The 25,828-nt window shown below is 36.1% G+C and overlaps 2 protein-coding genes and 1 pseudogene across 2 annotated transcripts; 2 read left to right on the top strand and 1 right to left on the bottom strand.

Annotated features, from left to right (window-relative positions):
* Positions 1 to 2,199: 2,199 nt before the first annotated feature.
* Positions 2,200 to 5,569, top strand: LOC147558738 (putative aldehyde oxidase 4). Its single transcript, XM_086660449.1, has 2 exons — positions 2,200 to 2,609; positions 3,524 to 5,569. Exons 1-2 carry the CDS (start codon positions 2,450 to 2,452, stop codon positions 4,612 to 4,614), a joined length of 1,251 nt encoding a protein of 416 aa, XP_086516575.1. The 5' UTR covers positions 2,200 to 2,449; the 3' UTR covers positions 4,615 to 5,569.
* A 4,574-nt stretch (positions 5,570 to 10,143) lies between these two features.
* LOC147558739 (receptor-like protein EIX2) lies at positions 10,144 to 13,026 on the bottom strand. Its single transcript, XM_086659098.1, has 2 exons — positions 12,605 to 13,026; positions 10,144 to 12,427 (listed from the first exon to the last, which is right to left on the bottom strand). Exons 1-2 carry the CDS (start codon positions 13,024 to 13,026, stop codon positions 10,144 to 10,146), a joined length of 2,706 nt encoding a protein of 901 aa, XP_086515224.1.
* Positions 13,027 to 13,477: 451 nt separating this feature from the next.
* Positions 13,478 to 17,279, top strand: LOC147558740 (NAP1-related protein 2 pseudogene; annotated as a pseudogene).
* The last annotated feature ends 8,549 nt before the right edge of the window (positions 17,280 to 25,828 follow it).

Genomic DNA, 25,828 nt, shown 5'->3' on the forward strand with positions numbered 1-25,828 from the left:
TGCTGAGACCTGAAAAAAATTACAAACCAGTCACATAAGAAGGACTTGAATTTTCTGGAAATCATCTGTGTGTTAGATACAGAAAACTTGATGATGGGAACCATCCAGTTTACTGGAAATCATCTAGTTTACTACTATTTTATTTGTACATGTACGGAGTTAAATGGTCATTTTACTGGGTATTCTTCTTTGTACATTATACAAATTTACAGCAGTAACCAAACATTTTACCAAACATTATACAAATTTACAATAGTAACCAAATGTACAGAAAATTGAATAATCATTTTACTGAACACAAATTTTTAGTAACCAAACATTTCGTGTGCATGGTCATGTGGAAATACGAAAGAGTTCAATGTGTTTTATTAACAAGTAAACTATCAATCCATGTGGGTTAGATACGGAAAACTTAATGAAGGGACCCATCCTGTGTACAAGAAATCAACTGGTTTACCACTACTATTTGTTTTTCCTGTACACAGTGAAATTTCGTGGGTATTTCTTCTGTGTACAGTATACAACTTTATGATCTGACATTAACGTTATTTTAGAACTTGTATGATTTTTTAGTAGCAAAATTTTGAACATTAGGTTTATTTGAACAAAAAAAATAACAGACCCCATATCTTATAAAACCCAAATTTTTGTTTATGATATAGCGAAAGGAAAAAAAAGCATACCTTTGATTGATCAAAAATCTGAGGGAATGAATAAGGTTTCTTTCTGCAACTTCCTTCTTCAACAAATAAGGATAGTGGCTGTCATTTGGAACTGAGATCAGGTGAAATAATTTATTTATTTTTCGGGTTCTCTTCTTCAATGGGTGGTGGTTTTCGGCTTCTCTTCTTTAATGGCTGGTGGTTTTCGGCTTCTTTTCTTTAATGGCTGGTGGTTTTTTGGAGTTAAACTTTCGGTTTTGAGAGAGAGAACGGTTTTGGAGAGATGTTTTGGAATAAAGAGAGTGATTTGAATAGGCAAGGGAGAGAAATTTATGGGGGATGTGACAAACCAGCTGCAACGTTCTGATCCATCACTTCATGAAGCACACAAGTTCTGAAATTTTCGCGCGTTCCCGGGCAAATTTCAGTGGCATCTTTTGTAGATTTGATAAGAACTCACGAGTGTTGCAGTAATTTCCTCTAGGGTTCTGGCGCATTTGGACTCCTTTTACATATTCGGTTATGATTGGGCTGGGTCCTTATTTTCGGTCCATTTTTGCACCTTCCGATCATTCCCTCTTTTATCTATATATTGTAATAATAATCTTGTTTTAGTAATATATGTGTTCTTTGAAGCAAAAAAAAAAATATTATGGTCGCGGCTTTGGGGAATAAAGAAAATTCTCTGGGGAATAAAGACTTTTCTTGAAACTAGTCAAATAAGATTGACTTTTATGTTTATGTTTTATTGCTAAGGGGCTTTTAATTTTAGAAGATGCTATAACTCATCACCTCTCTGCCACTTCATCTTCTTGCCACCTCATCATCTTCTCCAGCGAAGTTTCCGGCCGCGACCTTCAAAAAAAAAAAAAAATTTTTTTCTCTCTTCCTCTCTCTCTCTCTAACACTCCGGCGAAGGGAGACCTTCGCCGGAGATCTGGTCTGTCCATGGACAGACCTTGGAGGTCTGTCCATGAACAGACCTTTGGAGGACTGTTCGTGGACAGACCTTGGAAGGACTGTTCATGGACAGACCTCCAAGGTCTGTCCACGAACAGATCTGGTCTGTTCGTGGACAGACCTTGAAGGTCTGTCCATGGACAGACCAGATCTCCGGCGAAGGTCTCCCTTCGCCGGAGTGTTAGAGAGAGAGAGAGGAAGAGAGAAAAAAAATTTTTTTTTTTTTTTTGAAGGTCGCCGGCCGGAAAAGTTTTCGGCCGGCAACTTTCGTCGGAGAAGATGATGAGGTGGCAAGAAGATGAAGTGGCAGAGAGAATAGATGAGATGGACGAGAACTTTAAAAAAAAATGTAATTTGCACTCCCCATAAAAATTTATTCCCCGGAGAATTTTAAAAAAAAACTGAATTCCCTGGAGAATTTATTCCCCGGAGAATTTTCTTTATTCCCCAAAGCCGGGGCCAAAATTATTAATGGACAGGAAACCGTATAACTTAAATTTATGGGTGCCTTTTTATACAAAGAAGATGCCCTTAGTAGCAGCTGGCAAGTAAGATATCACTGATATCACTGTACCAGCCTCTTCCTTTCTCTGTCTAGAATCAGCTTCTCTCTCTCTCTCTCCTCGGTGTCGTATTCAAATTTGCTCCCAACTTCCACCGCTACTATCCACACAAACAACAAATTCAGAACAAAATAATAATTTATTCAAAAGAATTGGACTTTTCCCAATCTGTATTCAAGTCAACTGAATCATGTTCCTCTGGATTTTATTAGTATTTCTAAGCCACTCCTATAGTTTTATCACTACCCAGCTGGTTTATCAGAAATGGGAGGAAGCAGAGAAGATGATAATAATAATAATAACCTTGTTTTCGCCATTAATGGTGAGAGATTTCAACTTTCTACAATCGATCCTTCAACTACTGTTCTTGAATTCTTACGTACTCAAACTCGTTATAAAGGAACCAAGCTTAGCTGTGGAGAGGGTAATTACTACTCCCTTTTCCCCCCTTGAATTTTTAATCTTTAGTTATACTTGTCACGGTGGGTTTCATTAATTAGGGTTTGGGGTTTACTAATCTCTCACTTCTGTAGATATGATAAAACAAGGCACATCATATTGAAACACAAGGGATGAAATAAGCACTTCAAGTTTTTGATTTAATGTTGATAGTCGAATTATTGATGATAAGAGGGGAAAAATCTATAAGCTCATCTACTTGGTTAATTTGCGGCTTAAATTAACCTAATATCTTTGTAAAAATCTATAAGCTCATCTACTTGAGTAATTAATTACGCGATTTCCTAGTTAACTAGTTAAAACTATCAGATTTTATCAAGATAGAATCTAAGAGTATGTTTAACTAGTATATATGCATCATCGAGACTATATATTGTCTATGGAAATAGCCCAAAACATACCGGAACCAAAAATAGTGCACCAAAGAGGTATACTCCTAGCGTATCGGATACATACATGGTAGCGTACCGCGTAACAGTACCGGTGCCACGTACTGGAGCGAAACGCTTTCCCGGTGACGTTGGGAGTTGGGACCCGCCCACATGTCGATTATGTCCTCACTCAGCCACCACCTGGCTTGGTATGAGGTTTTGTTCCACACTTGGAGACTTCGATACTTACTAAGCTTGACGACATATCAACAACCCAAGCTGCAGACACTCTCCCAAGCAATGTGGGACCACCTAACCGCACACACACCTAGTCCCGTAGCAACTTTCTGACTGTACTAATAAGATTGTTCTCTTTTGTTGTATTAGTGTTGTTAATAGGGTTCAATTTCTTACAGTGACTGAATCCTGAACTTGGAGAGTAAAAGACAAGCAGTATTTTGGTTTCTACAATTTGGTCATCTAAAGTTCTTTTTCTTTTCAATTGCAGGTGGCTGCGGAGCTTGTGTCGTTTTACTCTCCAAGTACGACCCGCTACTTGAAAAAGTTGAGGATTTTACAGTTAGCTCATGCTTGACTCTTCTATGTAGTATCAATGGATGTTCAATTACGACTACTGAAGGCCTTGGAAACATCAAAGATGGGTTTCACCCTATCCACAAAAGAATTGCTGGTTTTCATGCTTCTCAGTGTGGCTTCTGTACTCCAGGCATGTGTATGTCTCTCTTTTCTGATCTTCTCAATGCTGAGAAAGCTAAAGATGGCAGTCCGCCTCCTGGATTTTCAAAGCTCACGGTATCTGAAGCTGAGAAGGCTATTTCGGGAAACCTCTGTAGGTGCACAGGTTATCGACCAATAGCTGATGCCTGCAAAAGTTTTGCAGCTGATGTTGATATGGAAGATTTAGGTCTGAATTCCTTTTGGAAGAAAGACGACAGTTCAGAGGAGAAAGTAAGTAAATTACCCTTCTATTCTCCTAAAAATGAGATTTGCACCTTCCCCGAGTTCTTAAAGAAGGAAGTTAAGTCTAAAACCATATTGGACTCAAATGAGCATTATTGGTACAGTCCGGTTAGTGTTGAGGAACTTAAGAGCCTTCTGGAATCCATTGGATCTGAAAACAGCACTGCAGTTAAACTAGTTGTTGGTAATACAAGTACAGGCTATTATAAGGAGCTGAACCATTATGACAAGTACATTGATCTAAAACATATTCCTGAGCTTTCAGCGATTAGAAGTGATAGCACTGGGATTAAAATTGGAGCAGCTGTCACAATCTCAAATGTTATCCAGGCTTTGAATGAAGAGAGAAAAGATGGTTATCAGACACCAGAAAATCTAGTATTCAAGAAAATTGCTGATCATATGAACAAGGTTGCGTCGAAGTTTATCCGGAACACCGCTAGTTTGGGGGGAAATTTGATAATGGCACAGAGGAACCGGTTTCCCTCTGATATTGCTACTATACTTCTTGCTGCAGGTTCATCAGTTGACATACTTAAAGGCTCAGATCATATAAAGCTTACATTGGAGAAATTTTTGGAGAGTCCTCCTGATGATACTACAACTCCTAAGTATTAAAATCCCTGATTGGGGCCCGCATAGAAGTTTTTCTTCCCAAACTAAAACTGGATTGATGTTCGAGACATACCGAGCTGCACCTCGACCCCTCGGTAATGCGTTGGCGTATCTTAATGCTGCTTTCCTGGCTCAGGTTTCTAGCTCTAAAACATTTTTGTAAGTAAAATGGTTCATGGGGAGGCCTTTTAACAAAATCGGGGAGGCCTTATAAAACTTCCCTAACTCTTAAATTTATGGGTGCCTTTTTATACAAAGAAGATGCCCTTAGTAGCAGCTGGCAAGTAAGATATCACTGATATCAACAACCTCTTTCTTTCTCTGTCTAGAATCAGCTCCTCTCTCTCCCTCCTAGGTGTCGTATTCAAAATGCTCCCAACTTCCACCGCTACTATCCACACAAACAACAAATTCAGAACAAAAGAATAATTTATTCCTTTCAACAAAAAAAAAAGAATAATTTATTCAAAAAAATTTGGACTTTCCAAATCTTTATTCAAGTCCAACTGAATCATGTTCCTCTGGATTTTATTAGTATTTCTAAGCCACTCCTATAGTTTTATCACTACCCAGCTGGTTTATCAGAAATGGGAGGAAGCAGAGAAGATGATAATAATAATAATAACCTTGTTTTCGCCATTAATGGTGAGAGATTTCAGCTTTCAACAATCGATCCTTCAACTACTGTTCTTGAATTCTTACGGACTCAAACTCGTTATAAAGGAACCAAGCTTAGCTGTGGAGAGGGTAATTACTACTCCCTTTTCCCCCCTTGAATTTTTAATCTTTAGTTACACTTGTCACGGTGGGTTTGATTAATTAGGGTTTTGGGGTTTACTAATCTCTCACTTCTGCAACATGGGTTGTTGTTTTCTTGTTTGTTTTTTATTGTTTTAGTTGGCTAATTTGTTTCTTCGTTAATAGAGTAGTTTTGACTATATATAATTTGATTTTACTACATTAAAGTCTCAGTCTTGACTCTTGAGGGGTCTTATGTCCTTTGTCCACTATGATCCCATGCTTCTTCTCTTTGGCTCATTGTTATTTTCAGTGCCTACCTCTCTTCACCATCTTTCTTTTATTTTCTTTTCATAGAGGGAGAGCCTGTAAAAGCCTTAATCACTTGTCTCCTCTCACCATCCAAAAAAGAAAAGATAGTCTTGAGAAGAAGACAACTTCCTTTTCACATTTTCTCATCAGATTTCCATTATTTTATGCACCAATATGACCTGTCCCTCATGTGTGTCTGTGCCTCTCTCTCTCTCTCTATTATATATTAAATAATGGTGCTAGCTCATCCACCCATCATCATTCACCTACTCTCTACCATTTAACCTTACTTGAAGAGAGACAATTGACACTTATCAGTACCCATAGACCTCTTGCAGCCTTGTAAGCTTTGATTGTTGAATCATGAACATAGGGAAGAGAGAGATAGAGAGATGATTATGATGTTGATGTTGTAGATCAATTAAGAAGGAAAGCAGAGTGTCTAGAATGAAGTTTGAGCCAAGATCCTTCCATGTATTCATCCATCTTTTTATCTTTTATGCTTACACACTCATATCTTTCTACTCCATAAATATGAAACATGGGTAGTGTTTTATATGTAATTTTCATGTATGGATCTCGGACCAGGCTTCATTCTTTACACCATGTTTTCTTCCAGAAGAAGAAGAAGATCATCCACAACAACCAGGCAAGCTTAGCTACCTATACATATACTTTTCACTACATCCATAGAGTTTATGAAATTATAACCTTATAATTGCTAGTACTAGATCCATTTATCCATCTTTCTTATATATATTGTCTTGTTTAGTTTAGTTATATCTTCCTTCTTCTCGTTTGTCTTTACTATGAGAGGTAGGTTAGCTCCCTAAATTGAACTATATATATACCTTCATCCCCCAAAAAACAGTAGTAGATGCTTACAACCATGCAAAACCCTAATCTAGTTTTGATCTCCAAAAGAGAAGTGAGTTGTAAGGTTTTAGGTTAAAGAAACATTGTTATTAGGTCTTAGATATTAGTCGATAATGATATCCCTAATAGAGTAATCGTTGTTTTAAGTCAATGGATCATCCAAAGAAACTTGAACCTTTTCTTTGATCTTATAAATTTAGTTACTAATTTGTTTTATAGATCTGTTGTAGTTTAATTGATTAAAGATAAATTTAGCTTCATCAACATATAATTGGTTAATTAATATAGTTTGATTATATGGTTAATTAACATGCATATAAGTTCTTTTTAGCTAGTCAAGATGCTTGAGTTAAGTAGTTAGGAGTACATATTAGATGAGTTATTAGGGTTTCCATTATTTCTGATTAATGAAATGAGAAAGCTATTGTCTGTGTATTGGATGGTTAGCCATCTAGGCTTCTGCCATTGCATTGTTTTTTCATTAATGATACTATTTTATCTTCTCCGAAAAAAAATATGAGAAAGCTAGGTTACTAGGTTTTCTAGTGTGGTTATATGGTTAATTACCAATGCATTCTATTACTTCTAACGGGTTAGACATACCAAGTTGGTTATACACTCTAGATCCACGGTTTGAGACACGAATAAATATATTACCTTTCAATATATATATATATATATATATGTAGTTTGGAGAAAAATTTCCACAAATAATGGAGGGATCACAAGCTGACAGGTTAGAGCTTTTCGATCACAATGGGGGAAGTCCTTGGATTCCAAGTGTTCAGACACTCAATATTATAGTTGCAGATAATGAGCTTAAACATATTGTTGATAGGGTACTAATTTTTATAAGCATTAATTTCTGCCTTCATTTCATTAAGCAGCTGATTTATGACATGTTATATGACATATTACTAACATACAATTTTACGAGAGAATATTTTCAAATTGGTAAATGATAGAGTGACTTAGAATTTGGTACTTAGAGGATGACATGTTTCCTCTAAGTAACTGTAGCATCACCCTTTCAAATTTTCATCCTCGATTTGGTTAGTGTTCGTTATTGTTATCAACACTATCTGAATTACTTAGACCTAAGTATACCCATCATTTGACCCATTCATGATTTTTTTTTTCTTTGTTAAATTTCTTTTGTAGATAAAAGTGGGCTTTTGCTGATTTTCTTTTTTCATCTTGTGTTAAATTCACGATTATGTGATAATCCGAGATATGTTAAAAGTAAAGACACAATGTTTAACGTGGTTCGATCGAATACTTAAGACCTACATCCACGGAGAAATACTTTCATTATTATAATCACCACATACAATTGTATGTAGGGTTGATCGGTTACATAACTTAATAACTCGATAATTTAAACTCTGGAACCCAACTCATATTTATACAGTGTTCGGGTTATCTATTTCCCTAAGTTTCCTAACTAAACTTAGGAAATAATACAATATAAGAGATATCTTGAATATATGAATATTTCTTCTCATCTTCATATATCTTGGTCTCTTCTTTTATCGTCGGATCTCTTCATCTCGATCCGTCTCATATATTTTGTATCTTTCGATATATTCCATATCTTGTATATTAGTAGTCACCATATCCAGTATATCTTCCATATCTCAATATCTTGATTATTGTACTTTTTCTATTTAAAGTAAACTTCATTAGACAAATGTTGTTGGTGAAGATGAACACTCTTTATTACATGTATTTAATTTCGCAAATGACGACAAGTTAGTGGCATTTGATAAATCTACACAATATTGAAATTTAAAAATTTCAAGATGCAATTCAATAGTATTATGATGGGACTCAAACTAGTGAATTCTGAAGAGTAAACCATGTTGCATGTTCTAGTTGATAAACAATTCATTGCTTGGAACTTTGATTTACAAACAAATTGAAGTTCTTATAGTTTTCTTTTCTGGATCAATTTTACATTTTTCCCAATGAACTTCCATGATCTTGATCCTTTTGAGTTGATCACATGTTGAACTATTTGTACAGGTCATGTATTAATTTGTTCATTAAACTTTTAATACTATGTCTTAAATCTTAATTTCACTAACTATCAAGTAATCCAAGAAAGAGTTTAAAAGCACAATAATTTTTTTTGTATAGCATATAGTGTATGATATTTTGTTCATGGTGCCCCCAAATACAATGTAGTTTTATCTTTTTGTAATTTTTTTTTTGCATCTCCGAGAATATCCCAAGCGTTGGGAGAGCAATGCCACCCCCTCTATGAATATTTCTCTTTAGTTTTATCTCTCCTATGTTAAGAGGACTGAGGGGTCATCTGAGGGACAGACGGAATAGAAAAGAGATATGGAAACTAGGAGAGGGAGAGAGAATGCCATCCTAACTTTTCGTCTTTACTATTAATGCGAAGGGAGGGAGGGAGCTAGGAGTACGTACTGAAGAGTTTTTTTGTGTCGAACTGGTGAAGAAGGTGAATGTCGAGCAATCTAAGGCCGTAGAATAGCTAGATTCTGCGAGAATAGTCCCACCCACATGAGGGAAAAGTAATCTAGTAACCAAGAATGTAACCTCTAGGTTCTTTTCACTTATGGTTGATTGGTTTTGAGGTGGATGCCCACAAATTTACCAAACGCATCATCACAAGTCTTTGAGTACGATTGTCATTGAACAACTAACGCTTCAGTTGAGGATATTGAGGGTTAACTTTAGGAAGTTCTTTGAGTACGGAAGTATTAAGTTTATACACAAAGAAGTATAGAACATGTAAACCTTGGTCCTTGGCAAATACTACAATCAAGAAAACCAGGAAGATAGAGAAATTAAACACAAACATGGGTATCAAATTCAGACGCAACGAACCTAAAATCAAGGGTGAGTTTTTGTTGGTGGCCAGACTATTTCTCTTTCAGTGAGAGTTGATCATCTAGTCAAGACTTCGACCGAGTAGCGGAGTAGGTTTACTCTGGTTAGGTGTGGCCCAATTGGTGGTTGCCCCGTTTATTGGTTTTAATATATTGATTGTATAAAAATGCAATTTTTTCCTTAAAATTTACGTTGGGCGGAGAGATATAGTTGATAAAAGAACTTGTCAATTATGAATATCAGGTGTGGATGGATGAAGAATTTGAAGTTTTAGAGCATCTCCAGTGCGAAACTATAAAACACTCTAATTGTCCCATGTGTCGAGTTTCAATTGGGAGTCTCTTTACTATATGACACAACCGAAATTTTCAATTTAAAAGAAATCTGAAATGCAACACTCCGAAAACATAAAATTTACTTAATTTTCTAGGTGGGTAATTTTCTTTGTAATATTGAGTGGAAAATTGAGGTCCTCAAGAGGCCAGAACCTCAAATATTGAGTTTCTTTTTGGAGCATCTTATAATTAAATTGTTGACACATGCTAACTTATAACATTTCAGTTGCTATGTTCCGGATGAGCCGGTTACAAACAAGTCATCAAACCCCAACAAATGAAATTACAGAAAAAAATAAGGAAACCTATGACAACCTGAAGAACGAAAATCTCACTCTAATTAAGATTGCTCTGTTATTTGCATCGTTCTTACTGGTTACCATATCGATACATCATACATATTTCCAAACTACCATGTGCAAAACTTGAAGAGCTTTTGTGTCTTAGAAGTAATGAACCCAAAATAAGCATGTCTCCAAGATTGCTTCCATAATAACACCCCACAGAAACCCCAAAAACCTATTACAAATCCCAATATAGCACTAATATAAAACCACTTCATCTCAAGCCAATCATCATCCTCATCTTGTTTCCCTCTACCATATTCGAGTGGTTGATCTTGTCCATCATCATCGCAGTTGTTGAGTGGAATACCGCAGAGTTCAGGGTTGCCAACATAACTCAGTTCAGTAAAGCTTTGTAATTGGGTACTAGAAGGAATCTTCCCTGACAAGTTATTATATGACAAGTTCAAGTGATTCAGAGAAGTCAAATCTGTAATGCTTTGAGGAATTACACCTGAAAGTTCGTTGCTTGAGAGATCAAGAGATTCCAATGTGCTCATCTTTCCTATTTTGGTTGGAATCTTTCCTGTAAAATGATTCTCAGATAAGTTCAAAAATCTTAACTCATGAAGTGTTGTTAGATCTTGAGGAATTTCTCCGGATAAGTTGTTTCCAGATAGATCCATGGTTGTAACAAGCCCAAGAGTGTTTCCATACGCATATTCCTTTCCCTTTGTCACAAGTGAAACAGTTTCTTCATATCCCCCAATGTAGAAACGGTTGATGCGAATATAGTTTATCTGTTTTTTTTGCTTCAAAGCCATGGCACTTAAATTGCTGAAACATCTTGGAATTGATCCTGATAAGTTGTTATGAGCGATATCCAGTATTCGTAGTGAAGTTAGGTCACAAAGTGCTTCTGGAATACCACCACTGAACTTATTTAGACGCAACCTAAGAAGTATAAGCCCTGCAAAGTCAGCTCGCAGCCATGTTGATATGCTTCCACTGAATTTATTTTCACCAAGATCAATCGTAATTAACTTGGTACAGTTTCGCAATAACTGAGGTAGTTCACCGGATAAAGAGTTATTACCCAAATGCAAGGATTCTAATTCAACTAAAGAACCGATAGAGCTTGGAATTTTTCCTGTTAACTTATTACTTTCCAAGTTTAGCAATGACAAAGATAATGAGTGAAACCAACGTTTTGGAATCTCTCCAAACAGGGCATTGTTTGAGAGATCAAGATATCTTAATGTACACATTTCGCCAAACTCTGGATGACATCGGAAAGAGGAAATAGGACCGGATAAGAAGTTGTGAGAAAGATCTAGTATTGAAACATTTGATACACTAGGTAGTGGGCCGTTAAAATAGTTGGAAGTCAAGTTAACTTTTGGAAAAGTAGAACTAAATTTCAATAACTTTGGTAATTCTCCAGTGAGACTATTGTGGCCTAGATTCAAGTAATTCATTTGAGAAGACATGTTCCAAAACCAAATAGGAACTGTACCTGAAATTCTTGCGTTGGATAAATCAATATACGCTAATTCCTTTTGTGTTTTTAACCATTGGGGAAATCCAGATCCTATGTGACAATTTTGAAATAATAACATATTGAGTTGAAAAGGAGGTTTCCAAGCAGAGCTCAACTTCAAATCAACTGAATCAATATACAACTCTTTTAGTCTTCGGAGATTGGCGAAGTTAGCTTCAGTTACAACGCCCTGTAATTTACCAGAGACCATTAATCTTTCTAAATTTGAGAGATGCCATATTGTTTCCGGCAATGATCCATTCAATTCATTTTCATGAAGGTCTAAACCCCTTAATAATGATAATCTTCCTAAGGACGAGGGAATTGAACCAGAAAATGAGTTATAATCGAGAGAGAGGTATTCGAGATTCTGTAATTTCCCCAATTTCTCAGGCAAAGGGCCAGAAAGTTTGTTATCTGATAAATCCAACGACTTCAAACTACTGGTGATACATCCAGATGAATTTATAAAAAATTCAGATATATCTCCACGAAGTTTGTTCATTCCCAAGTTTAATTTCTGCAAGTTGCATAGATTTCCCAAGGTATTTGGTATCTCCCCTTCAAGGTCAAAATTATACCTTAAATCAAGGCTCTTGATTGAAGTCAGATAACCAATATCTTTCGAAATCGTTCCGTAGAAATTATTGAAACTTAGATCAAGTTCTTCAAGTCTACTAAGATTATACAACCATGCAGGTAATAATGACGAATCCATTCCGTTGGCAGAAAGATCCAGAATTGAAAGAGATGTAAAGTTTATGTGTGGAAGAGTTGGGAGTATGGATGAATCTAGATTGCAATCAGTAAGACGTAACTCGACTAAAGATGGGAGCATGTTAATCACATGTATCCACTTATGACTTACCCTGTTGAGGTTCACATGACTCATGTCAAGATGTTGGAGAGAAGAAAGATGAGAGAGCCATTGAAGATCACTAACAGTTACGTGGGTTCTACTAATATCAAGAAAATGAAGATTGGATAAGTTTCCAAGTTCCGGAGGAATAATTCCACCAAAATTTGTTCCTCGTAGATTGAGATACCTTAAATTATGGAGAGACCCCAAGAAAGAAGGTAACTGACTACCCTCAAAATTATTAAAGCTTAAGTTCAAATGATTTAATTGTTTTAGTTCAAGCAGAGAAGAATTTAATTTACCACCTAGTGATAATTTTTGAAGATGAAGTTCAACAACATTTCCCGTTCTCGGATCGCAAAAGACTCCTGTCCAATTGCAACATTCTTTACCATCCCAAGTAGATAATATATTCTCCCCATAATAAAAATCTTCATAATTTTCATCCAAATATGAAGTATTTAGATGTTTTAAATCTGTTCCGAAGGCCAACAAAGCTTGTCTCTCCCTTTCCTTACAAACAAAACCAAAACTGAACTTGTTGTAATCTGGTCTGAGTAAGCAAAATGCAGCAAGAAAGATCATTAGAGAAATAGATCTCGACTTCATTATTAAGTACAGAAATCAAAACAAGAAATTAACTCTATCTTTAAACTGAATTCTCAATATATACACACACACAAAATCTAAAGACATTCTATCCGTAATCAGTCTCAAGACTCGGCTTTCTGTACAACCACTCAATTCATCGTGGGGGCGTAAGATCTTAAGATGTTATGGCCACAAATAGAGAGACAAATAAGTATGGATCCATTGAAACTTGCAAATATTGGGACAATAAAATTAGTCGGAGACTTTTCTCTCATGTCTTCAGACTTTTCTACCTTGTTAAGTTTGATTATTCATCGGCCCTCTCAATGGGTTTGATTTGCCAACAACTGCTAGCTCAATTGTTATCGCATTTACTCCAAAATCCCAGAGATTTCAAACTCAATTCACAATGGAGGTGGAAAATATGATTTATTGGACTTGGGGAGTTGGGGTATTAAGGATATAAAAAATGAATTGTAGGGTAACTTGGATGGCCCTTGGGAGGTATGACAGTGACCGGAGCCATGACATTGTAAGGTATGACAATGACGGAATTTTTTTCTTTCTGTTTGATAGTATTTCTTATGTCTTCTTTATGTAGAAATGTCAATGCTAGTCATAAAGACTCACGAATATTAGTTGTGCTTTCTTTCAAATTTGCGTTATCTTAATAGTGGCATATTAGTGCACAATTAGGGCAGGCGTGTTTGAACGGGCTTAACCTGTGTAGAAATGTCAAATTTTTTTTTGGTTCAAAGCCCTCCAACAGCTTAAAAGAGTTAACTTGATAAAAAAACTGTGGAAGTTTTAACTTATCATGAAAAAATGTGATGTAGTGTGTTAAGTATCAAATAGCACATGCTTGCAAGTTCATCCCTCTGCCTCTAATTTCTTTTGTTATGTTAGTATCTTTATTACCCTCGTGAATTTCCGAATCAATTCTCGTCGTTGTCTCTACCTTTAAGTTATTTTTTTTGGAAAAGTTACTTCTAGGTGAACATTTAGCTAGATTCTAACTCTTTTTAGTGAATGAGTCTTTCCAGATACAAAATTTTTCAAAATATTTCAGTAGTCCTCCTATCTGATTAAGACTTACAAGTGTTGTGAGAGTACGATTGATTGGAGATTCTTTAAAATATGTAGAATTTTCTGGTCCATTAAATTATGTTATTCAATCCTTTCAATGGGTTCTATTGAACTCATTATTTTCTCATTCTAATTCTTTTAGTTGTTTGTTGAAGTTTTATAGACTATTAACAATAAACGTTTTAAGATTTTATCTTGTGTCTTCTTCTTTATATAGAAATTTCAAAGATAGCTAGCCACCAAGACTTCTACTGATATTTATTGTAAAGTTATGAATGAGGCCAAACAGATTAAATTATTTGGATGCAAATTGACTTAGTTTGAATGAGACTTTTCAAAGACGACTGATGAATTTTCTGCACAACCAGTTGATGTGTGGAGCTAAGTTAATATTTTAGTTGATGAATTATCTCCTAACTTATTTTGATTGTAATTTGTGTTTTTTTGTGGTTTGATTTTCTTCCTTGCATTAACTTAATAGAGAGTCGATAATACAAGTGAAGAAGAGCGTGTTTGAAGGGGCGCTACGCGTGCAAGATGCACCTTGAAGAACGGTCCTCCAAACTATGAACTTCAATATAAGAGTGGCTTTAAAGTCGGTATACATACTAAATTTTAAGCTATTCATTTAAACCCAACACTCATTTGAGGCGAGTGTAAGAGTAAGACCCAGCCATTATTCCCCCAAGACCAATTTCTTCGTTTGTTAAAGCCTGTGTAGTTGCCCCTCAAACAACTTAAAAGAGTTGAGTTGATAACAAAACAATATGGAAGGTTTATGAAAAAAATGTGATGTAGTATGCTGGCAAGTTCATCCCTCTCCCTCCAACTCCTTTTGTTATGTTCCTGATGCAGGCGCATAACGCGTGGGCCCACGTTCACGCGTGCCCACGACCTAGTCGACTACATTAGTGGTCCTAGTTAGTATAGGATTAGGAAGTTACCTTAATTTGGTATTTCTTTTATTTAGGAGTTTCTATGTTTTAGTTTCTTTAATATATAGGAATCCTAGTTTGAGTCTATCTAGGAAAGTCTATTATCCTATAAAAGAAGGTCTAGTCTGTTATTCATATTGAAGAGAAAAACCATTGAAGTTAATCAAGTTTTAGTTTATTTATCGTTTTCTTTACAGTTCTTCGTTTATTTTATTGTTCTTATTTTAGTTCCGCTGCGACTACATGAAGTGGTATTCAGAGCCATCAAAATTCTGGAAATTTTTGTTTTTTTCACAAAAAAAAAAAAATAATAAAAATATCGATGGATACATCTCCTCTTGAATGTTGGAAAAATTTTTCACGTTTATGTTGGGATCCAATTAGAGATACAATTCAATTTTATATGGATCGGAAGGATGAAAGAAAAATTCATCAAGTTTCTAAAATTCCACTCTTCGAAGGTCAATTCCATATAAATTTCTGGATTCAACGCATGGAAGATTGGTTCAAAAATCAAGAAGTTCATGACAAAGATAAGGTTTTTTTGGTTGAACAACATATGTCTGAAAGAATCTATGAAGATTTCAATGCAATGCAATGGAGACTCATTGACCAAGATAAACAATTCATAGATAATTGGGTTATATTGAAAAGCATCCTCAGGTATGATTTTCTTCTTCTCGATGAATATTTTTCATATACGGAAACAAAGATTGAATATGGAAGACAGTTCTCCGAAGTTACTTCAATCACTAAGATTGATAATATTGAAGGAGAGGTTCTTGATAATCATAGTTTTTCAATAATGGAGTAAGAAAATTTTGATGAGACAGATAAGGAAGAAGAGATCCAATTGGATAACACAATCTCCGACAATTTATTTGATCCGTATATAATTCCGGGAGAAGAATTAGTTGTTTCGAATCATAAAAATTTTCCGAATCAATTATGTCCCACATTGCCGCTTTCTCTATCAAATCTCTTCCTACAAAATTTTCTTGAAACAATTAAGAAAAAGAGGATCAATTTCCCAATTCTTACAATGAACCTATACTCAATGGTCAAAGATCACATATCAATTGAACAACTTCCATCTAGGTTTCACATATCAATTGAAGAAAACAAACAGTGGGCTCCAGGTCTCAACAAAAAAAGAAAAGGTTACAACACAGATAAAGGGAAAAAGTATATAGTCGCAAAACGAGTCGAGGTTGAAGAAAAAGAACAAACTGACGGAAAAATTGTTTTATCCATTAAACAGTTGTGGGAAATTCAATATGAGCTTGAAAAGCTAGATGAGAAAGCAAGTGGAGAGGTGTTTGAAGTGGAAAAACAGTATAACGTTATCGAGCAGCTTGTAAGGAGCTGGATCATCAACTTCGTTCATGACTTTTGGTTTAATTCTTTTTTGAGCCATCTAGCAGTTGGCGATCTCTTGAACAAAGAAGAACAAAAGGTTTTCCGTCACCTAGGTTCTTTAGATGTCGAAGATTGTAAAGATGTGAAATCTGCGTATTGCAACTTCCATCAGGTTCTTTACTTTGAAAACAAAAGCCTCACAAAGACACTCTTCTTCTCTGATGAAGAACATACGAAGAAAAGTGGTGCCGAAATCAAGTGGAAGGAGGATATTGACATAGCTAATGGAGTTAATTTTGAGAAAACAGGAAACAAGCTACCCTTTGTCGAAGAGAGGTTCTTTACATGGTTCAGTGATACTCAATATAACGGATTTGTGGCATTGCTTCATGATGAGGTTGCTGACATAATGACAGAGGAGCTATGGCCCAATCCTTTACAAAATATTAACAATGAAGCTGATGAAGATTTCAAGGATGATGAAGATATAAGTATTATGAATAGTTTGGTTTCACAATATCAAGCTATAACAACTAATCGTTTTATTCATGGCACCAGAATGACTAAGTCAGGTCTTGGAAATAAACGTGTAACAATTCCAAGCTCTTGTTTTTTTTCATGGAACCATTTGGAAGCCGCCCATCACCTGCTCGATACACTATTCCTTCGAGGGGTTTATCCGACTATAGAAGAGGTAAATAAGACAATGATTCTGGCTACTTTATCTTTTGAAAACCGGAGCTCGACTTTACAATACAGGAGGCCACACACGTGCCTGTTCATTGACGCCTGTATCATGTTCGATATTATGCTTCTTAGAAAAATCAAGGAGATAGAAATTTTGGCTACATCGCATATGGCACAACGACAAACTTCGACCAAAACAATTAATTTGGATGAAATATTGGTTTGGAAACTAACTCAATTTCCAAGTATTGATCACGTTAGGGTACATAAACTACATGAAGATGAACTTGGAAAAGTCAATTTTGCGTGGCATATCTACACTACATGGTTCCATATCGATATCTTAGTTAGCGGTGGTTATGCTTATACTTTGGCTATTGATGAAGTATTTTGGAAATTTGTTACAATTACTCTTACTTCACACTTGCTCATAGTACTTCACACTTTCTTGAAGATTAAGTGGTTGAGCCTACCGTGGGAAGATGGCGAGATGAACATTATTTATTCACTAAGGTTAATTTTGCGAGAATCATTGGCATATGAGTTTGAGTACGAGGTTTACTTGCACATTAGTATCCTTCCATTCCAGTGCAAACTTCGTTCGAAGTGGGAATTCCGGATCGCCATGACAAAGTTCATCGTATGCGGGTGCATCAACTTGTTTTCTTCATCGAAATCGGTTCGGGACGAACCTTCTGGGGAACGGGGAGCTGATGCAGGCGCATAACGCGTGGGCCCACGTTCACGCGTGCCCACGACCGAGTCGACTACATTAGTGGTCCTAGTTAGTATAGGATTAGGAAGTTACCTTAATTTGGTATTTCTTTTATTTAGGAGTTTCTATGTTTTAGTTTCTTTAATATTTAGGAATCCTAGTTTGAGTCTATCTAGGAAAGTCTATTATCCTATAAAAGGAGGTCTAGTCTATTTTGTTATTCATATTGAAGAGAAAAACCATTGAAGTTAATCAAGTTTTAGTTTATTTATCGTTTTCTTTACAGTTCTTAGTTTATTTTATTGTTCGTATTTTAATTCCGCTGCGACTACATCAGTTCCAATCATTACAACCAGAACTACTAATAAAATACATTAACTATGATCAACCAATTATGTAGCTTTGTTGTTATCCTGATGAATTTCAGAATTGACACTAGCCATCTCCATCTTTTTTGGAAACATTATTTCTGGATGTACACTTGATCTAGAGTCTAATTCTTTTGAGTGAATGAGTCTTTGGCTTGATTAATGAAACAAAAATGCTTTGTCATATTAGAGAAAGATGCATCTCGTGATATTATTTTGGTTGGATTAAGGTTTTCAACCTGTCTCATGAAATGGTGATGATTATATGTCGAACTTGAAGAGCAAGATAGTTGATACGATTAATGGTTTTTTATTTGTCTGATTGAAGAAGTCGTTTCATACTCTGTAGCAAACTCGTGCTGAAAACTTTGAAGATTTTGGTAGCCGTTTTTATTTTTATATATATTTATTTTTTTATTATTTTTTTATGATTTTAATGAACCATCTTCAGTTCAGTTTGTTTAATTAGAGCAAATGATAGTTGTCTCCAATAAGTAACATCTAATCTATTTCGATCAACAACTAGTACTTAAATATATCCACCAAATTGTTTCCACTCATCAATACTACTGATTCTAATCTTATCTAGAATAAACTTATACACACAAGACTACAAGAGTATCTCCAGTGCAAAATTCAAAAAAAACTTATAAATTACATAAGAGTCGTTTCCTAGATCCGTAGTTTTCTTTGTAATATTGAATTCTTCGAGAGAAATATAAAATATTAAGTTTCTTTTTTGGAAATGTAATACATCATTTTTGGACATGTATAGTTAAATATCAAATATTAAGTATATAGAAAATGGGTAGTTTGTATATCCTTCAGGAGTATGACAGTTACCAAAGTTGTGACATTGCAAGTTATGAGGGTGACAAAGTTTTTTTTTTTTTTTTTGAGATAGAAATATTCATTTTATTAATGATGGAGTAAAATCTAAACATCTTACATGGCTTTGATTACATTATGCGGATACAAGTAAATAACATCATGATGATTTGAGAGAATACTATTACTGCCATAATTACAGATACTTGGACCTTTAAAAGGCTACCAAGACCCTCAAAGGCCATTACAAAGACCTAGATAAGATCTCAACTTTATTTATACTATAGAATCACATATTTTTTACATATGAGTAATGAAGACCACCCTTATGAATTGAATCCATAATTTCTTGGATTTCAGAGTATTGCACATCTACCATAGCAAATAGTGGAGAAGTTGGAGAATTGATGGGTCTGTGGATGAGGTTGTGTCCTCTTTATGGAGAAATGTCACTGCTAGTCAAGAGGCAAATTAGTATACCATTAGGTTATTGTCATAGACCAATAGGTATAATAATGATGGGCCTAAAAGGTTACCCTAAAAAGTCTCCACCCGCAAATATACGGACGTCAAGTAATAATTCCGGTAAGACCGGGCCAATCCACAGGGACTAATTAAAATATATTCTAACCTAGAACTAGCAAATAAGAATTTTGGTTTTTAGTTGATGAGAACGATAATTATAACTACATGGAAATTAAATCCAACCAAATTAGAATGGAGGAGTATAAGGTTTAGGAATCCACCACATAAAATCACTTTAGAACAAATAATTAGCTAATCAATCCTTTTTTTGAAATTCAGATAATGAACTATCTTAATTTCGGGGGTATTTTCGTCTAAAACCAATAAACCATAACAATGTAATTGTTTCGTTTTGAAAAATAGATATCTAAACTATTATTTATCAAGTTATAAGTATACACCATCAAAGGATTTTACCTAAGGATGATGCATCAAATATTCAAATTCAAAAGCATAAACAATGAAAAGAAAATCGATTTAACTAAATAAAACAATCTTAAACTTTCAAGCTTAATCAAGAAAATTAATCAAATAAGAATGTGTCTCTAAAAGCTCAAAAATGAGTCCAAGTTTCGGAGAAATCATTCCACCAAGACCAACTCTGTGAAGATCGAGATATCTCAAATTATAGAGGGAGCCTGAGAAAGAACGTATCTGAATACCCTCAAAATTATTCAAACTTAAGTTCAAATTATTCAAACTTAAGGTATGTGAATACTATATGGGGGTCTCATTCTTTGAAAAATATTAGGTATATTTCTGCACTCTCCGGCATCGGCGCCAAAAACTTGATGAACCTCTCTTTCTACATTCCCCGATAGCGCCGCCAAATATGGTCTCTCACAAACCCTTTCTTTCTCACTGTGATTTTAACAAGTAGAAAAATAAAAACTAAGACCAGATGATTCCCAAGTCTTCTATCCCAAGAATGCTATCTCTTTAAACCAGTCACTGATTCTATTTATATTCTTCTTCTTTTCTCTCTATATTTTTATTGAATACATATCCACTAGTTGATTTGTAATCATTTGTATCTGAGATCCAAATGGCATCGTAATATCCTTCTAATACCTCAAGATATAACGTGTAGTTGAGCTCATACCCTTTTGTGTTAGCCGATAATTATACTCCACAATATTATCGGTGCATTATTGTATATTCTGTATATTTCCTTCCGTAATTATCTCGATGTATATTTAGCTATTTCCGTATTTAACCCATTCCATTGTAACTATATATACACATTGTAATTAATGAAATAAGCAAGGGTTTGCATTACCTTACATGGTATCAGGCTTTCTAGGGTTTGTTTTTTATCAAACCATTGCCGTCCCATCCCTTCTTGCCAGATCTCGATCGGCTCTTTCAACCCTCCATTCTTCACATGGCAGACAAAGCTCCTTCTTCATCCAATGAAGCAACCACTCACAAATCACTTCACCCAGTTTATACGGTATCAAACATTCAACATAAGGTACGTATCCTCGATGGTACAAAAGTTTCATATTCCTTATGGGTTAAACTGTTTACTCTCCATGCAAAAGGTTACAATGTTCTTTGTCATATCAACGGTTCGCCGTCACCCGATAAGGAATCTGCCGAGTTTGCTTCATGGGAGACCATTGACTCCATTGTTTTACAATGGATCTATGGTACTCTCTCGGATGATCTACTTGTCCGCGTCATGGCCGATGAATCCACAGCCTTAGAAGCTTGGTTACGGGTAAAACACCACTTTAGAAACAACAAAGGACCCCGATCCCAAGCCCTACAACATGAACTAGCCAACCTTACCTTAGCTTCCATGCCTTCACTTGATGCGTATTGTCAAAAGATACGTGACTTAACCGACCAACTATATGCCCTAGATTTTCCCATGAACGATCAACAAAGGGTACTCCATCTCGTTAAGGGCCTTCCCAAGGAATTCGACACTATAGCCTCCATCTTGAATAATTCTTTACCCACTTGGGAAGACGCCATTGACCAACTCAACTCCGAGGCCGGTCGTCTCAAAACACGGGATGCCGTTACCAAAAACCCCGCCATTGCGGCTGCCATACCAACTTCCAACCCAAACCCTAACCACAACCGCAACCCTAACAACAAGCCCAATAACCGTCCAAACTACCGACCCAATAACCAAACCAACCGTAGCCCTTCCTACCACAATACCCGCAACCCACCTAACCCACCCCAACACACCTACAACCGACCTGTTACCCATCAACCTACATACCCAAACCACCAACATCAACAACCCTATTACCCACCGTATTGGGCTCCTCCATACTGGACTCCACCCCCATGTCCTTACCCTACCCAAAATTGGTCTCAACCTTGGCACCCGCAGGCTCCCCCTCAGTCCCCTAATAACCGTGGCATTCGTCGGTCGGCTCAAGCAAATCTGGCAGAAGTAGATTACTCGTACTATAACAACCAAGTGTGAGGGAGACGTAGCATACTCAGTCAGCAATCTAAGTAGGTATACAAGCAATCCGAGTAATCCACACTGGGTTGTTATAGTACGAGTACTAAGGTTGCCATATAAGTAAGAAAATCAGGTCCAATGTCTTAAGACACTCGTGTTCTTTTTCCTCTTCGAGCTTCTTCAACTTCTTGGTGTTTGTCTTTATTAGACTTTTCCAAAGACTTGCCTTTTTTTATTTTCATCACGTTTTCTCTTTAGTGATTGTTCATCCACTGTTGGTTTATATGGAAAAATTAATTCAAAGAATTCGACATCCCTTGACTCTAAAATAGTATTTACCTGAATATCTATTATTTCAAATTTATACAGCAAAAACCTATATGTGTTGTTGTTTATTACATAGCCAATAAAAACACACTCTACTGTTTTTGGTCCAACCTTAACCCGTTTGCGAAGTGGTACCAACCTTGGTCAGACACCCCACTTTTATGAATTTAAAAGAAAGTTTTCTGCCCTTCTAAGATTTATATGGTATATTTCCTGTTTTCTTGTGGGGAAGTTTTGTTTAGTAAATAATTTGCAGAAATTTCAACAAAAAAAAAAATAATTTGCAGAAAGAATAGCTTCCCCCTAAAACTTCTGGGGTAAACCAGAACTTATTAATAGAGCATTCATCATTTCCTTTAAGGTAAGGTTTTTCCTCTCTGCTATACCTTTTTGTTGTGGTGTGTAAGGTGCTGTTGTTCGATGAATTATGCAATTTTTGGCACAAATTTCAGCAAATGGAGATTCGTATTCTCCACCTCTATCACTTCTCAACATTTTTAATTTTTTATTTAGTTGAGTTTCCACTTCATCTTTGTATACTTCAAAATTTTCCACTGCTTCGTCCTTGCTTTTTAGTAAGTGGACGTAACAGTATCTAGTGCTATCGTCAATGAAAGTTGACAAGTATTTCTTTCTTCCTCTTGTTTGAACCATTTTTAAGTCACAAATATAAGTGTGAATAAAATCTAATGGTTTTGTTGTCCTTTCTATTGATTTGAATGGAATTTTAGATAACTTAGACTCGACACATGTTTAACATTTTAAGTTAGAGTCTATCTCGAAATCAAACGCATGTTCATCAATTTTCTTAAAGAGTCAAAATTGACGTGTCTCAATTGTTCATGCCAAATACAAGATGAATCAACAATATAAGCGGAAGAAGTAATTTTATTGATATTATGTTGCATTCTTGTTACTACATTTAATTTAAAGAACCCACCGCTCATATATGCCTTTCCCACATGCATTCCATGTTTAGACAGTACAAAATTATCAGATTCGAAAACCATCTTAAAAGCATTCTTTCTAAGCACGGATCCAAAGGCTAAGTTCTTCTTTATGTCTGGAGTATGAAGGACTTCATTCAGAGTTACCTCCTTTCCAGAGGTAAACTTGAGAATAATCCCCCCTTTGCCCTCAACCATCGAAGTTGAAGAGTTTCCCATAAATAGAGATTTGCCAACTTCAACCTTCTGATAGGTAGAGAACATGTTCCCGTCTGCACAAACGTGCAGGGTAGCCCCAGTGTCAACCCACCATTCATTTGGGCTGGCAACTAGGATAACTTCAGAGATGACAGAACAAATGTTCATATTTTGCATCTCTTCAGTTACTTCTTGAACTCCTGTCATCATAGCACACAAATTTTGGAGTTTTTCGTCTTTCACTAACGAGGCTTGCTGCTTCTTCTTTTTCTTTTTATTTACTGTAACACCCCAAATCCAGATTTCCACGTCGGCCGCCATGAAAACCTAAACTTAAGGCATTTCTCCGCCAAACAGTAAACATATACGATATACTCATCAAGGAGACAAATAGTATCGAACATGAAGCTCAAAAAGTAATAATAAATCATCTAATAAAACTTTACTAAGTTTCTCAAAACTCACATGATGACTCTAAATCATCGACACATATGTCGAACAAGATCAAATAAAAACAACACCAAGTATTTAGGAGATACAACTCCAAATAACTACCTAAAGAAAGAAAGAAAAACCACTAAAGAAACTCCTCCAAGGCTAACTATGACTCAAGCAGGTGGCACTTCCCGATTTCCTTGTCCTAAAAAATAAAAGGTTGGGTCAGACCCCAACAAGTAGATTTCGAAACCTCTAAAGTCTCAATAGACAGTTTCAAGAGCTGCCAAAACAAATAAACAACCACATATCATGTAAAGATGTCCAAGTATAGTATCTGAGTTGTGACCATCAGAAATAAAGTATACCACATATGTAATAAACAACCAAAAGCGACATGACGAGTTGGTGTCTACCTTATGTAAGTGTGTGGTCCACAAGGTCATCCATTGTGTTAGCGCCAACCCCACACGCTCCATACCTATATCACGTCCGGTAGAGAGGGTCGAACCAACCACAAGACTCTTACAACCCTCCACCAACTCCATCATATCACACACATATAATAGCATCACACCACAACATACATAAATAAAATCATATTCGTTAATATATTACGACATACGAGTTTCATATTTATAATGTTTTGCAACTAATGGATTTATGTATAACAATAACCTAAGATTCCCATATCATGTTGAGCACTAAGGTCTTGCGGATGAACTTAAGAGGGCGGGTTTTTGGGTTCGGCTTGTTTCGGATAAGCCTCAAGCAGCGGATATTGCATTGAGAAATCATGTGGTGGAAACAATGGATCGTAAGCGTGCAGACTGTATAGTTCTTGTGTCAGATGATTCTGATTTGTGGATGTTTTGAGGGAAGCACGATTGAGATGTCTCAAGACAGTTGTTGTGGGGGATTGCGTCGATGGGGTTCTGAAAAGATCTGCGGATGCAGGATTTTTGTGGAAAGAAATCATGTTTGGTAAAGCTAAAAAGGAGGCAGTGTCAGTTGTGGAACGTTGGAAGGACCGAGATGTCTTGACGAACCTTGAGTGGAGATACAAACCAGAGTTGGAAAGAACAGAAGATGAATCTGATTTAGATGACTCTGAATCTGAGAACGAGGAGGGAGAAGGTAAAGATAATATGTGTGGAGATCTTGAGAAGAAGGAAGATATTAGACCGTGGTGGGAACTGGATTCTGATATTGACGATCCACCTACAAAATCGTTTAGATAACTGTTCTCTATCGGCTAGTTTTTTAGTTATTTAAGGCAGCTACTGGCGTCGTCGGCATCTTTCTTGTCTTATTTGTTGGAATCGGAGCCAATTTTGGCTCGACCCGACTCGTCAAATTCAGAAACCGAACGCGCCATTGCGTTCGTCTCGTCGAGCTCTTAAATTTAGAGCAAAGAATTACTCGAATCCGATTCCGGATGAATGAGAAATTCGAGTTTGAAGTTTGGGTGAAAAAAACGGTTAAGTCAGGGTCTGAAACGTCAAACGGGACAAGTTAGATCAGGGGTCGTTTGAGCGAATACCACGCGCATCCAAATCTGTGGGCACATTTCGGTATTGATCTGACGGTGGGCGTTCCACCCGAGATTTTCACCCAGATCCGACGTCCCAGATTATAACCGACTTCTACAATCAGTTATACTTCCTGTTTGGTCCCTAATTCCGAACAGATATGTCTTTTAACCCAACAGACACTATGCATCCATTCAACTCCTATATAAACCAACCAAATCCACTCCAATTTTCAATCAATTCATTCTCTTCTCTTCTTCTCTTCCCTTCTAACAATTAGAGGTTCTGGTTAGCCTAGAATATCTAATTAAAGAAGTATTTTCTAGAGGTTCTGGATAGACTAGAATATCTAGAAAAGGAAGAAAGAAGTTCTTCATAGGTCGTCTAGAACATCAATTCAATTCATTCTCTTCTTCTCTTCCCTTCTAACAATTAGAGGTTCTGGTT

This window comes from Eschscholzia californica, unplaced genomic scaffold (genome assembly GCF_041429995.1).
Source record: "Eschscholzia californica isolate CP2 unplaced genomic scaffold, dmEscCali1.0.p SCAF_2, whole genome shotgun sequence".
NCBI lineage: Eukaryota > Viridiplantae > Streptophyta > Magnoliopsida > Ranunculales > Papaveraceae > Eschscholzia > Eschscholzia californica.

Excerpts from the sequence above, each read along its gene's own strand:
- LOC147558738 (XM_086660449.1), top strand. The coding sequence starts at position 2,450 with ATGGGAGGAAGCAGAGAAGATGATAATAATAATAATAACCTTGTTTTC. Across the intron at positions 2,610-3,523 it reads CAAGCTTAGCTGTGGAGAGG|GTGGCTGCGGAGCTTGTGTC; the intron begins GTAATTACTACT and ends TTTCAATTGCAG.
- LOC147558739 (XM_086659098.1), bottom strand. The coding sequence starts at position 13,026 with ATGAAGTCGAGATCTATTTCTCTAATGATCTTTCTTGCTGCATTTTGC. Across the intron at positions 12,428-12,604 it reads GGGTCTCTCCATAATTTAAG|GGTAAGTCATAAGTGGATAC; the intron begins GTATCTCAATCT and ends GAACCTCAACAG.